Here is a 14534-nt window from a genome sequence, read left to right as displayed (position 1 = left end):
TTTACTTTTGGAAGATAATTTCTGTTCTATTATACTTAGACAGTTGATTTAAAAACTACCAGTAAGGAAATCATTAATTATAATAATCTGGAAAGTTTTAAGGACCTACTCCAAAAAAAACTCAAAATTTTGGGCAATTTTGGGTTTTTAATGTGAAAAATTCTGCTTTGGAGGGACAATTTCTGTTCTTTTATACTTAGAGAGTTAATTTAAAAACTACCAGTAAGGAAACCATTAATTATAATAATTTAGAAAGTTTCAAGGACCTACTCCAAAAAAAAAGTCCAAATTTCGGCCCATTTTGGGTTTTTAATGTGAAAAATTCTGCATTTGAGGGACAATTTCTGTTCTATTATACTTAGAGAGTTGATTTAAAAACTACCAGTAAGGAAACCATTAATTATAATAATCTGGAAAGTTTCAAGGACTTACTCCAAAAAAAAGTCCATATTTTGGCCAATTTTGGTTTTTTGAATGCAAAAACTCTGCTTTTGTAGGACAATTTCTGTTCTTTTATACTTAGAGAGTTGATTTAAAAATGACCAGTAAGGAAACAATTAATTATAATCATCTGGAACGCTTTTGATGTTCAAAATCTCATCTATTATACTTAGATAAATAGTTTCAAAACTACCAATTAAAGGATCATTAGTATATAACTCACAACAAAATTTCAAAGACATACTCATGTATAAAAAGTAAAAATTGTTTGTTTGTTTTGAATACTTTGCCTTTGAGAACCAAGAATTTTAGATATGTTTCATTGCAGAACAAACAATATATATGTCTAAAATATTTGTTACATCTTATACAGTAACCCAGGACATGATTTATCAAACCTCTGCACTCCCAAACGTCATAATATATTAATTTAATAAATCCACCAAGATATTCTTGGTCAGCTGTAAAGAGCATACTTGGTTCGGTCATTAACTACTAGGCATAATAATGCATACATAAACATCACAGATCTTGTACAAGTAAGCTGCACAAGCTCGGAGAAAGCAATTTAGTTTTTCATGGCGAACCAGGTTCATAAAGGAACCACCAATGATGCAAATTATATTAAGAAACAGTATGCAGGATAATATAAGCTAAAGCACAATTTTATGTGAAAAATAGTTTTATATCTTATTCAGTAGCCCAAGAATTGTTTTATCAAACTTGTGGCCCCTAAACATCATAATAAATCAATTTAAGGCAAATACCACAAGATATTCTTGGTCAACAGGAGAAACTAACATCGTAATGCTCTCCAATTAATAATATTTATAATAATACATACATAAACATCACAGGTATTATACAAGTAAGCTGTACAAGCTCGCAGAAAGCAATTTAGTTTTTTATGGCGAATCAGGTTCATGCTGGAACCACCAGTGATCCAAATTATGGTAAGAAACACAGTATACAGGATAATATAAGCTTTTATGCATATTTTGGTGCTAATTACAGGTAAGGCATTGCCCCATTCAAGCGAAAAAAGCACAGTAAGGAATTTGGCATGTATTTAAGCACTAAAAATAAAATCCATAAAACAGGTCATACCTTCGTCAGTTTGGTCGTCAGTCCAGTTATCAAACGTTAATACGGGAACATCTAAAACACAAGGGGGGTACGTCACGACTTTTATTTGGAAAAATTACATGCATTTTCGTTGCTCACCACTAAAGGCCATTATATCGGATAAGTTCTCGGTAAACGGGAACTGAACATTTGCCAGACACACGTGCGTATACACTCGCGAGATTATTTAAATATTTAAAGGTAAATAGCAATATTAAAAAAGGAAATTGTCGTATAATTATCGTATAAAAATATAATTAGGTAGCAGATATAAACAACATTGAAAATTAAACAAAATGGAGGCGTTCGGTTCGCACGTCCGATCGAGATTGCCATGACGGTCACGTGATCCCCCCGCGCGTTTTGGAGCAAAGAGTCACGTGACTCGCGGGTTATTTCCCGGAAATGACCTCGGAATGATTGAAACGATTGTTTTTTAATCAGTGTTGCCATGGAGCAGGGCGGCCAACGTCGTCAGTTACTCTAACCTCACTTTAAATTTAAAATTTTGATTTTATTTTTTGAAAAAATGCTTGTGTTTTATGAAATTAGTGAAAATATGTGTGGAGAATCAGTTGCAGGGCTTTTTGCTGATTAACTACCAGGTTAGTGTATTAATTTAGTAGTAAAATCAATTTTTTGGGCCCATTTTAGTCTTTTGGGGCCCAATTTTTTTCGGTTGCATTTAAAAGGCTCGTTTAAACATTATCGAGTAAATTAGGGTATTTTCTAAGTGTTTGTAAAGTTTTAATGATTTTTTTTAAAAGAAACAGTATAAATCATTAAGAAGTAACGCTATTTTTTGACTTGGGGCGTATTTTTAGACCCAGTCGCTTTATACTGTACTTAGGAGGGTCATTGGAAAACTGCCTCTAATAAAATTATTTTTTCTAATAGAGTTTTAATGATTTACTTTGAAAAAAGTGTAATTATTTGTTTATTGTACCCCAATAATGGTTGTGGCTACAACATTTACCCTCCTGATAGTCCTGATTTAATTCCTCCAGACTTTTTAACAACACCTGTAGAAAAACACTATAAAAAACGGTTTTTTAAATTTATTTAGCTTCCACTTAAAATAGTGCCCTCCCCTGTTACATTAAGACAGTAAAGTGCGCGGGCGATCTAAAGAAATCCCTATTAACGATCAGTTCGTTGCCATTCAGGATGAAGGACTTGATGCCCCGGCATTTCCTTACTAAATAATTCACGCGATCCCTCAGCACCTCCGGTGGGAATGGCACGTTTAACCTAATTCTCTCTACAAAAAAAAAACAGGGGAAAAATTACGCATTTTCGAAACCTGACTATTCCCACCTAAACAGGGATAATCCAGATGGGCCAGTTTATCCAGACACAAACAGCAATCGGTGCGGCAACTCTCCCTATAATACGTGTAGTTCCAGTTTAAGGACACCAGCTTATAGTCCTTCTGGAAGATTATGCTTGCCAAAGTGTCGTTCATGGGTCGCTCAATTGTTAGATAAACGCAACTCCTTGGGAGATACGTGGAGAATAACTCCCATTGGGAGTCTTTTATTAAGGCCAAAGGCTCCGGTTGGGAGGGAGAGGGCGATTCGTCCAAGTATAAATTGAGCTCTTTCAGTTTGGGTATGAGGGTTTGAAGCTGAAAAGGTGAGGGAGGGTTAATAGAGCGATCCCAGTATCTCGGGACCCCTTTACTTTACTAAAAAATTGCCAAAACATCCAGCAATCCATAGTGAGTGACTCCAAAAAGTACAAGTTCTCCAGGCACATGCTGAAAAGCCACCGGTTAAACGATTGCCTGGACCACTTGGTGGTGTAATGGAAATTCAACTTTTTCAACGTCTTATGGGACCGCATGCACTCGGTTAACACGTTGGCGAAATTCACGTGATAAAAGTTCGCCTCGTTTAACGTCAAAATCCTCAATCTTGTCTGACTCCTGAAAATAATCCGGTAAATCCCGTGTTATCCGACCAATAGCGTCATAACCACTTGATATAGCGCATAAGTAAATATCCGAGCTTCTTGGTGTGCTTGCTCCCGGGCCACCTGGACACGTGGATCTCCCTAAGCTGCACCGAAAAATCATAGAGCAGCACCAGTATCCTCCCTATAGCCTTCACCATTTCTTTATAGTGGGAAAAGGGCATTCTGACCCATCGGGGGGACATCACCCAAGTGAGCTCCAGGGTCTTAAAGTGCCGAAAGTACCTCTGGACCATATGCATCAGATAAGGATCTAAAATATGCCCCGATAAGCGGCACCCCTCAAATGAACTTGGTGGGCAGTACCTGCGTAGTCGACGTCGATAACGATTTTAAAATTTTGCCAAAAGACGGGGGCGTCCGTGGCCAGGAACCATTCGGGACAGGCCAGGGTGAACGCGATCCGGTCCTTCCTGGTGTCCAGGTTCTGGAATACGGTGGCGACCAGTTCATGCGGTAAAGTGGTCCAATCTGGACCTCGGGGGGCATCCATCGTGACCGGAAGGGACTGCGCCAGGGCTTCTCATCATCCTAATGGGCTTTGGTTGGTCGCAACGTTTAATTTTCATTGAAACAAACTGGTGTGTGTGCGAAAAACATCAACATTACGAGATGTTGACGTCGGAATGATTGATGATGATGATATATAGGTGCTATGCTACAGGTGCAAGAGAGGTGTGTTACCAGACACATTATTAAGAAAAAAAACCCGGATGACGTAATGGGTGTTTTTGCTATAAGATGATGAAACCGAGAATAATATCTCCAGTACACCTGGTTCGTTGTAAATCTGCAGGTACATAATTATGTTGACTGCTTCTCGGTTTTTTCTGCTCTTTTCGCTGGCTGTAGCCACTTTTCCTTACAAAGTCCCACGGCCAAAAATCCGAGTTTTCTCAAGAGGGTTTAGTGTATCAATTCCCGACGAAGAGGGGGTGGAAACGTTCGCTTTCCACGGAAATATCAATAAGGAAATGGACGGCTTGGAGGCCGGACAGTTTTCCCAAGACATATTGAAGAAACGGGGAAATCAGTGGGTCTTTGAGGATGACCGCGTCATACTAAAGCGCGGAGACAAGATTTATTTCTGGCTATTCGTTATTAAAGACAGGCTTGGATATCGCTACGATAACGGGGTGTATATTGTCGATGGTAAGCAACCCTCTTACCTCAAGGAGGTTTCCATAGGCAAACATTTTTAGATATAGCTCTGGAACGTGATCCGTCCTTCCTCTCCAAGCCTTCGCCCGCCTGGGTCTATGATGTAGATCCCCCAAATGCTGGAAAAAACTTTGATCTTTTACCGAAAGAGTCGTCGTGCCATTGCGAAAAACTACAGCAGGAAAATCGAGTTTTATCCGAGATGCTTGTAGATTTAAAAACTGTGAGGCTGTTGGGTAGGTCTACAGCGCAACACTACGCTACAGTCAAAGATTTCGTGCAAAATTGGCTCGCCTCCTCACTGTTATTAACCGATATTAAGGTGGTTAGTGCTGAGGCACTTGCCGAGGATTTAGTGAGTTTTACCGTGGACAGGATCGAGGATAAAGTGAGGATTATCATGGCTGCCAAGGCCCAATTAGGTGGTACAAGTTACAAGTTGTTTTAAGAAAATAATAGTCTATGATCCGGCAACATTCAAATCCTTGCCTTTCCCCAATACAAGATTTTCAAAAACTTGAGTAAAACATTTTCTAGTCCATGGTTTTTCATGATTATTTCAGTAAAAGCTGAAGAGCATTTCCATGGATCTTTTAAAACATAAATCAGGTCGATCTGAGCATTAGATCTGGAGTTATGAGACAATTTACCTGGCTTTCTTCATTACTTCAAGACAAGATTTTCAAAAAATTGAACTAAACATTTTTTAGTGCTTGGATTTTTATGATTCTTTTAATAAAAGCTAAAGAACATTTCCAAGGATCTTCTAGGATATAAATTAAGCTGATCTGAGCAATAGATCTAAAGTTATGACACAATTTACCCAGCAACCTTCAAATCCTTGCCTTCCCCCTAATACAAGATTTTCAAAAACTTGAATAATACATTTTCTAGTGCTTGGATTTTCATGATTCTTTCAATAAAGGCTGAAGAACATTTGCATGAATCTTTTAAGACAAAAATCACGCCGATCTGAGCATTAGATCTGGAGTTATGAGACAATTTACCCCGAAAACTTTCAAATCCTTGCCTTCCCCCAATACAAGATTTTCAAAAACTTGAATAAAACATTGTCTAGTGCTTGGATTTTCATGATTCTTTCAATAAAGGCTGAAGAATATTTCTCAGAATCTTTTAAGACATAAATCAAGCCAATCTGAGCATCAGAACCAAAGTTATGAGACAATTTATCTGGGTACCTCCAAATTCCTGTGTTCCCGCAAAACAAGATTTTTAAAAACACTTTCTAGTAAGATGGATATGGGATGCAAAAGGCTTTTTTCAACTTATCCTATACCTTATTTAAGCAAAAATTTAAACATTATTAATTGTGTAGGTATCTGTATTTTTATAATTAACTCTTTCCATTTTGATGAGGCAGGGCATAAATTATGCAAGATTCATTACCTTTAGTTAGCCTTTGGTAATAGTAAGGTTTAGGCATTTATTTTAGTTATTTTTAAGCTTATATATACTTACTACTTACTAGATGAATTGTATTTAATTTTCCTTTTGCATGCTCAATTAAGCAAACAGCTATGCTGCACTTCTCCAAGTAACAAATAAAGACTTATTATAATTATTATCATTTATTTATTCATTGTTAGTAGTGTTTTATGATTTAGTTAAATGACATGCAATCAAATGGGTCTGAAACATGCAGACCTAAGATTTGTCCATGGAGGTCAAGTCTGGTAAGTGCGGAGGCCCCTCTCTTGCTCCTTCTCGTGCGTCCTCTGGTGGGCGCTCAAATGTTCCTTCCTCTTGAACTTATTCCCGCATATGGCGCAGGGAAACTTACGCTCCTCACTGTGGCTAATCATGTGCGTGGTCAAATGGTTAACGAATAAAAACCCTTGGCCGCACTGTTCGCACACGTGGCGCCGCTCCAGCTGGTGGTGGCCGCTCTTGTGCTCCTTTAGGGCCAACGTGGTGTTGAAACTCGAGGGGCACAAGTTGCAATTATACGTCTTGTTCTTGGTGTTGCTCGCGTCGTGCGTTTTCTTGTGATGAAGCAGCGATCTTAGGCTTTTGCACCAGATTTTGCAGACGGTGCAAAAGACCCCCGTCGCCTCGAAGTCCTCGTGCTCCTTACGGTGTTCGTCTGCCGATTTTTTCTTGTAAAACACCGCAGAGCACTGGTCGCACTCGTACTTGATTTGTTTGGTGTGGTTGCTCATGTGGGCGTTAAAAACGCTCTTTTTTTTGAACCCGGCCATGCAGACGTCGCATCTGTATTTTTTCGGTTTGGGTGTCTTCGGAGGCACAGCGGGGTCCATCAGTGTTGACTCCTCGGGTACATACAGGGGCTCCTCTTTTATTGTTATAGATTCAACTTTGAAACACCTAAAATACTGTGGCGTTAGAGGTTTTTTATGTAATGAAGTGTATACAGTAGGGAACACTATTGGGCAAATAAAATGTCACTTTATTTAAAACATATTTATTCGCATTTACATGTACACTAGGGTTTGTGGGAGGAATAAAATGCAGTTTGATTTTAAACATTTTTATTAACATTACAAACATCCCTGGGCTCCAAATCTGGTGAACAAGATGGCCACTCTTTGGCACACAAGACTAGTGTTCAATAAGTACACTAGAGGAGTCAAATACCTGCAATAATGTGTTAAATAGCCTTGGAATTTGTGCTTTTACAAAACCTGATGAATTATTCTGGTAAAAAAACTGTTTTGTATGGTCCTCTACTTTGTTCTGCATAATTATAAAAATATCCTGAGTAGTTTTTTATTTCCATCCAAGCAAGCCCTCAGGCCCTCAGGCCCTCAGCAAATGGACCAATCTATATACATATTATCTGAAAAACCCTTATTCTAAGTTACCTGACGTCCAGGAGTCGTTGAAAGGCCCCTCCTGCTGACCCATCTTCAAATCTTGTAAATAACATTTTGTGCTAAATAACTGTATTTGCCACCAATTACACTTAACCACTACATAATTTCCTTTGATTTTTCAAAGAATTTTCCATGCAAATACATAAATTAAGCCCCAAAAAGCCCCTAAACGCTTTAACCTCACTGAGTTGTCATAATATAACCTCCAAAAACCATAAGCTTTGACGCTATCGCGTTGACATTGATAGAAATCAGCTGTTCGAACTTGAAGCCAACCTCAACCAATAAAGGGCACTTAAAAACTGATAAACACGGGGCTGCGATGGTTAAGGGGGCCCACTGATAGCACGCGAGTCCTAATGTCCAAAAAATCCGTAAACCAGAGAAGATACGACGGCACCAGTGACCTGTTTTTAAAAGTGAAAATCACTCCAACCTAGAAAAGAAACTTGAGGGGGCCACCCACTTTTTATTTATTATTTTACCCGAATTATGTGGTCGTACGGTTAAATTCAACACGGCAAACGGTATGGGTATGTGCTGGTGTAAAAAGAAGAACGAGGAATTGGAGTATGCCGCCCATATACCCCAGCAAGATTCCGACTTGGTTGTGCAGGATCGGGTGGCCGCCCCTTTAACTAGCACTCCTCCAGCTCAAGTTGTTTATCCTGCGACCATTCCTAACCCGTTTTTAAAACCGAATTCTGCATATATTGACCAGTTGATTCTGGATACACTTGGGGTTATTGAAACACTTGTGGACAAGTAAGTCTTGTTTATTATAGCCAGTAGTATTGGACTGTGGAGTACCAAATGGCAAATTATTATAAAAAGGGTTCTTTTTGAGACAATTAATGCCCTTTTTTAGTGAAACAGAACCTCCCAGTGCAATGCTTCAGCTGCATAATATAGCTGATTACGAGGACGGATGGATTCAAGTGGTAAACTCTCTTATTAAGGTTATACCTTTAGCTGACCCCTTGGGGCCTTCTGTTATAACTTTACTTTTGGACGATTGTCCTTTGCCATCGAAAGAATCGATTATTAAGGTAAGAAACCTCCAGTAAGTTGGTATATTAAAAGTCAAATAAAGCTTGATTGTATTTTTTATTTATATTATTGAATTGTCTCGTAAGTTTAGTTTTGATGCTCAGATCGGCTTGATTTATGTCTTAAAAGATTCTTGGAAATGTTCTTCAGCTTTTATTGAAAGAATCATGAAAATCCATGCACTAGAAAATTTTTTATTTAAATTTTTGAAAATCTTGTATTGGGAGAATGCAAGGATTTGAAGGTAGCTGGGTAAATTGTCCTATAACTTTAAATTTAGTGGTCAGATCGGCTTGATTTATGTCTTAAAAGATTCATGGAAATGTTCTTCAGCTTTTATTGAAAGAATCATGAAAATCCATACACTAGAAAATGTTTTATTTAAGTTTTTGAAAAAAAATTATTGGGGGAATGGAAAGATTTTGAAGGTATCCAGGTAAATTGTCTCATAAGTTTAGTTCTGATGCTCAGATCGGCTTGATTTATGTCTTAAAAGATTCATGGAAATGTTCTTCAGCTTTTATTGAAAAAATTATGAAAATCTGTGGACTAGAAAATGTATTATTTAAGTTTTTGAAAATTTTGTGTTAAGGGAATGCAAGAATTTAAAGGTGGGTGGATAAATTGTCTTATAACTTTACATCTAGTGGTCAGATCAGCTTGATTTACATTTTAAAAGATCCTTGGAAATATTCTTCAACTTTTATTGAAAGAATCATAAAAATCTGTGAACTAGAAAAAGTTTTATTTAAGTTTTTGATAATCTTATATTGGGGGAATGCAAGGATTTGAAGGTAGCCAGGTAAATTGTCTTATAACTTTAGATCTAGTCCTTAGATCAGCTGGATTTATGTCTTAAAAGATCCATGGAAATGTTCTTCAGCTTTTATTGAAAGAATCATGAAAATCCATACACTAGAAAATGTTTTATTTAAGTTTTTGAAAAAAAATTATTGGGGGAATGGAAGGATTTTGAAGGTATCCAGGTAAATTGTCTCATAACTTTAGTTCTGATGCTCAGATCAGGTTAATTTATGTCTTAAAAGATCCATGGAAATTTTCTTCAGCTTTTATTGAAAGAATCATGAAAATCCATACACTAGAAAATGTTTTATTTAAGTTTTTGAAAAAAAATTATTGGGGGAATGGAAGGATTTTGAAGGTATCCAGGTAAATTGTCTCATAACTTTAGTTCTGATGCTCCGATCAGGTTGATTTATGTCTTAAAAGATCCATGGAAATTTTCTTTAGCTTCTATTGAAAGAATCATGAAAATCCATGCACTAGAAGATTTTTTACTTGAATTTTTGTAAAGACTGAACAATCTTAGGTGGTAAACCAGTTCAAACTTTCTCGCGAAACCGCCCTGGCAGACCGATCTAACCCGACTAGACAAAGAAACACTTGTGTCGCTTTAGGAAGTATTGCGGAAAAACTAGCAGGGCCTAGAAACATGGAAATTTTAAACGAGGGCGTTATAGATTATCTGTTGACCAATTTGGTTAGTCCTTTTGCCCGTTTTTGATCGGCCCAGGTTAACTCAATCCGTTTTAGGAACCGGAAACGAACCCGAACGTGATACTTTTTTCATTAATAGCTTTAGAGAAGTTCGCGCAATCTAGTCAGAATAAAGCCTCAATTTTAAAGAGGCTCAAGAGGCTACAGCCCTCTCCGATCCTCTCCCTGGAAGCCTGGAAGGAGGAAACTCACTACGTTAAGAGGCAGGCGGGCTTCTGTGCCCAGTGGATCCTCGATAACGTCTGTATGTTATTAAATCTCGGCCATTTTTTCAATGTTTAAAGGGTTCTTTTGGTAGTTGTGGTCGAGGACAGGACTTACTCCTATCAATTGGCGAATATGGAGAACATTAACGCGATGTTAAACACCAGCGACGTGAGCGAGTACCTGAAAATATCCCCGGATGGTTTGGAGGCGCGTTGCGACGCCTACAGCTTCGAAAGCGTCCGTTGTACAGCCCAAGCGGACTCGGGCGTTTGGTACTACGAAGTACTCATCATTACCCCGGGGGTCATGCAAATCGGGTGGGCTACAAAGAACAGTAATTTCCTGAATCATGTAAGAGTGGTTGGGATTAAAAAAATTTCTTCGTGGGCTTATTAAAGGGGCAACTTCTAGGAAGGTTACGGCATCGGGGACGACCGGTATTCGCTCTCTTACGACGGCTGTAGACGACTGATATGGTACAACGCAAAATCGGACGCTCAAAAGTTGCCCAGGTGGCAACCGGGGGACATTTTGGGCTGCCTTTTAGACCTCGAGAACCAGCAAATCATCTTCTCGGTTAACGGGGTCAGTTTGCCCCCTACTGTCCACGTATTCAGCATGGCAAAGTACAAACTTCAGAGTGTTCCCTCGAATATCAATGTTAACAAAACCGAATTTTAGGCATGGATTTTTCGCCGCCGCCTCTTTCATGTCCTTTCAGCAGTGTCGTTTTAATTTCGGGGCGGAGCCCTTTAAGTATCCCCCTAAGGGGCCCTTTAGCACTTTTAATCAGCAAGGGAGCCTAAGGGCGGAGGAAAAAGTGGTTCTGCCCCGGCATCTTTTCTTGAAACAGCTGAGACAGCAAAACATCGGGGAGGACAGTTGCACTCTGTGCTACGATCAGAAGGCCAGTGTGCGGTTGCTGCCTTGTCGACACGAGTAAGTATTATTGTTGGGTAAATTGCCTCATAAGTTTGCTTCTAATGCTCGGATCGGCCTGGTTTATGTTTTAAAAGCTTGGTACAAGTGTTTTTCAGCTTTTATTGAAAGAATCATGAAAATCTTTGAACTAAAAGATTTTTTATTTCGTTTTTTGAAAATCAGGTCTTGGGGTAATGCAAGGATTCTTGGGTTAAGTGTCTCATAACTTTAGTTTTTATGTCCATATGGGGTTCATTTATGTTTTAAAAACGCGTGGAAATGCTTTTAAGCTTCTGTTGAAAGAATCATGAAAATCCATGAACTAGAAGATTTTTTATTCGAATTTTAGAAAATCAAGTCTTGGGGAAATGCAAGGATTATCAGGTAGCTGGGTAAATTATCTCATAACTTTAGTTCTGGTATTTATATGAGGTTAATTTATGTTTTAAAAAATGCGTGGAAATGCTTTTAAGCTTCTATAGAAAGAATCATGAAAATCCATGCACTAGAAGATTTTTTATTCGAATTTTGGAAAATCAAGACTTGGGGAAATGCAAGGATTTTTAGGTAGCTGGGTAAATTGTCTCATAACTTTAGTTCTAGTCTCCATATTAAGTTCATTTATGTTTTAAAAAATGCGTGGACATGCTTTTTACCTTCTAACGAAAGAATCATGAACATCCATGCACTAGAAGATTTTTTATTCGAATTTTGGAAATTCAAGTCTTGGGAAAATGCAAGGATTCTTAGATAATTGGGTAAATTGTCACATAACTTTAGTTCTAGTGATCATATGGGGTTCATTTATGTTTTAAAAAATGCGTGGAAATGCTTTTAAGCTTCTGTAGAAAGAATCATGAAAATCCATGCACTAGAAGATTTTTTATTCGAATTTTAGAAGTTCAAGTCTTGGGAGATGCAAGGATTCTTAGATAACTGGGTAAATTGTCTCATAACTTTAGTTCTAGTATCCATATCGAGTTCATTTATGTTTTAAAAAATGCGTGGAAATACTTTTAAGCTTCTATAGAAAGAATCATGAAAATCCATGCACTAGAAGATTTTTTACTCAAATTTTGGAAAATCAAGTCTTGGGGAAATGCAAGGGTTTTTAGGTAGCTGAGTAAATTGTCTCATAACTTTAGTTCTAGTGACCATATGGTGTTCATTTATGTTTTAAAAAATGCGTGGAAATGCTTTTGAGCTTCTATAGAAAGAATCATGAAAATCCATGCACTAGAAGATTTTTTATTCGAATTTTGGAAAATCAAGACTTGGGGAAATGCAAGGATTTTTAGGTAGCTGGGTAAATTGTCTCATAACTTTAGTTCTAGTCTCCATATTGAGTTCATTTATGTTTTAAAAAATGCGTGGTCATGCTTTTTACCTTCTAACGAAAGAATCATGAACATCCATGCACTAGAAGATTTTTTATTCGAATTTTGGAAATTCAAGTCTTGGGAAAATGCAAGGATTCTTAGGTAGCTGGATAAATTGTCTCATAACTTTAGTTCTAGTATCCATATCGAGTTCATTTATGTTTTAAAAAATGCGTGGAAATGCTTTTTACCTTCTATAGAAAGAATCATTAAAATCCATGTACTAGAAAGATTTTTATTGAATTTATAAGAGACTATACATCTGTTCGCTTAACCTTTTAAACACATTTTCAGCACTTCTATACTAAAAATCCATACACGATACGCTACTTTTTAATTAAATTCCTGCCTTGGTAGACTAACACAGGAGTAAAAATACCCAAAACAAAAGAACGACGTTAATTTCAGGGGATTTTGCACTTCCTGCGCCGAACTGCTCGCCGAATGTCCGATGTGCCGCTCGCCCTTTAGTCAGTTATTAATCGACGAAACGCCGCCCACGTGACACAAACAATTATTCACGTGCTGGTCTTAATTATTTATATTTTTTTAAATTTCAGATGTTGTATATAACGATTGTTGAATTTTTATATCGTGAAGATTTCATCGTGAACCGAGGTTATTTTTTTATGTGGAATCGAAATGTTCAGGGTATAAAAGAAGCTGTTTATCCTAGGGTTTTTTTTTAATTATTGGGTTACTCACTCGCATGCGAGTCTAAACAATAAGCTGAATAAGTACGCTACTATCACCTGAATCGAACGACGATATCTTTTTATATTTTGATACTAGCCTAGGCGATTTTTTATGAATATAATACGAGTATTCTTTAGTGGTACTAATTTTCTTGAAAGTTGCATTTATTTGTCATAATGTTTCGCGATTCGATCCAAAAAAAAAATGTTCGAGTGCTAAATCGGGTGATCCGGTTGGCCCTTTAGGAGGTCGAGTCGCGAAACCCCTTTTTACCTGAAGAAAATCCATACATAAGGCAGGAGTTTGATGTTGTTATTATTATTTCTCTGTTTAATATTATACGTTGACTAATTTACTTGTTATTTTGTTCTTAGGCATTTGTTTAAAAAATTAACAATTTAATCTTAAGGGATGGACGCTATGAAATTTAATGTTTTAACAATAAAATTTCTTACATGAGTTTGTCACATTGTTTTTATGTCTACCTGTGGTAAATAGTGGAGCGTCTTGTTTGTGAATTTCAGTAAAAAAGTTTGCAGTTTTTGTTGGACAATGGCTTTGAAACTTTGTAGTGTTAATGGATTTTAGTTTTAATAGCTATAAAGAAAAGCCAACAACTATTATCAGGTCAGATCATCACTAAAATAGTCCTCAAGAATATAATAACACAATGTGAGGTTATTATTTTAATAGGAACCTAAGGACTACATTTCATAATTTTATGCTTGCGTTTTTTAATAACCATAGTGGCTGTTTGTAAAACGTATAAGCAACACATTGGTAAAGTCTTATATCTAAGAAAAAGGAGACTTAGATTATGGTAAGTTGCTTTACACAGGTCTCTTTTCGGTATAATAAAAAATTAAAGATAAATGGACTGGAAGAGGTGGCCACCTCGTTTCCCAGATTTGAACCCATTAGATTATTATATTTGGGGATCGTATAAGAGATATAATATATGAAGTAGAAGTTGACGGCGAAATTCTGGGATACTTCAATGCACTTTTTGAAAAAATTACTTAAATCCATACACTAAAAATCAAGATGAGAGTGCCTGGAAGAAATAAAATAATTTGTCTCTCATTGGCAACTGAATATCTTGATTTCCAGTGGCCAAAATGTGGTAATTATTGATTTCTGGGATGCTCCAAGGGCCCGTCAAGCAACTACTGAAAAAATCATTGCAATCCCTACACTAGAAATCAAG

General features: G+C 37.2%; 5 protein-coding genes across 5 annotated transcripts in view; 2 read left to right on the top strand and 3 right to left on the bottom strand.

The window, feature by feature from the left end:
* The window catches only part of LOC126747189 (serine/threonine-protein phosphatase 4 regulatory subunit 1-like), a 59515-nt gene extending 57668 nt beyond the window's left edge, over positions 1 to 1847 (bottom strand). Inside the window, 2 exon segments of the mRNA XM_050455691.1 lie at positions 1549 to 1599; positions 1666 to 1847. Of these exon segments, the coding sequence (XP_050311648.1) occupies positions 1549 to 1599; positions 1666 to 1678 (64 nt within the window). The 5' untranslated portion in view covers positions 1679 to 1847.
* A 762-nt stretch (positions 1848 to 2609) lies between these two features.
* On the bottom strand, positions 2610 to 4182 carry LOC126747614 (uncharacterized). The gene is made up of 5 exons (XM_050456351.1): positions 3847 to 4182; positions 3547 to 3793; positions 3250 to 3493; positions 2884 to 3193; positions 2610 to 2827 (listed from the first exon to the last, which is right to left on the bottom strand). The coding sequence occupies exons 1-5, from the start codon at positions 4031 to 4033 to the stop codon at positions 2661 to 2663; spliced, it is 1155 nt and encodes a 384-aa protein (XP_050312308.1). The 5' UTR covers positions 4034 to 4182; the 3' UTR covers positions 2610 to 2660.
* Positions 4183 to 4205: 23 nt separating this feature from the next.
* On the top strand, positions 4206 to 6284 carry LOC126747616 (gram-negative bacteria-binding protein 3-like). Its single transcript, XM_050456357.1, has 2 exons — positions 4206 to 4692; positions 4743 to 6284. Exons 1-2 carry the CDS (start codon positions 4347 to 4349, stop codon positions 5147 to 5149), a joined length of 753 nt encoding a protein of 250 aa, XP_050312314.1. The 5' UTR covers positions 4206 to 4346; the 3' UTR covers positions 5150 to 6284.
* LOC126747617 (zinc finger protein 257-like) lies at positions 6272 to 7744 on the bottom strand. Its single transcript, XM_050456358.1, has 2 exons — positions 7545 to 7744; positions 6272 to 7047 (listed from the first exon to the last, which is right to left on the bottom strand). The coding sequence occupies exons 1-2, from the start codon at positions 7607 to 7609 to the stop codon at positions 6387 to 6389; spliced, it is 726 nt and encodes a 241-aa protein (XP_050312315.1). The 5' UTR covers positions 7610 to 7744; the 3' UTR covers positions 6272 to 6386.
* A 49-nt stretch (positions 7745 to 7793) lies between these two features.
* On the top strand, positions 7794 to 13787 carry LOC126747613 (RING finger and SPRY domain-containing protein 1-like). The gene is made up of 8 exons (XM_050456350.1): positions 7794 to 8321; positions 8425 to 8605; positions 9937 to 10107; positions 10161 to 10368; positions 10423 to 10682; positions 10743 to 10957; positions 11013 to 11270; positions 13040 to 13787. Exons 1-8 carry the CDS (start codon positions 8086 to 8088, stop codon positions 13134 to 13136), a joined length of 1626 nt encoding a protein of 541 aa, XP_050312307.1. The 5' UTR covers positions 7794 to 8085; the 3' UTR covers positions 13137 to 13787.
* Positions 13788 to 14534: the final 747 nt, after the last annotated feature.

Source organism: Anthonomus grandis, chromosome 19 (genome assembly GCF_022605725.1).
Source record: "Anthonomus grandis grandis chromosome 19, icAntGran1.3, whole genome shotgun sequence".
Taxonomy (NCBI): Eukaryota; Metazoa; Arthropoda; class Insecta; order Coleoptera; family Curculionidae; genus Anthonomus; species Anthonomus grandis.
This window is presented reverse-complemented; position numbering and strand designations above follow the sequence as displayed.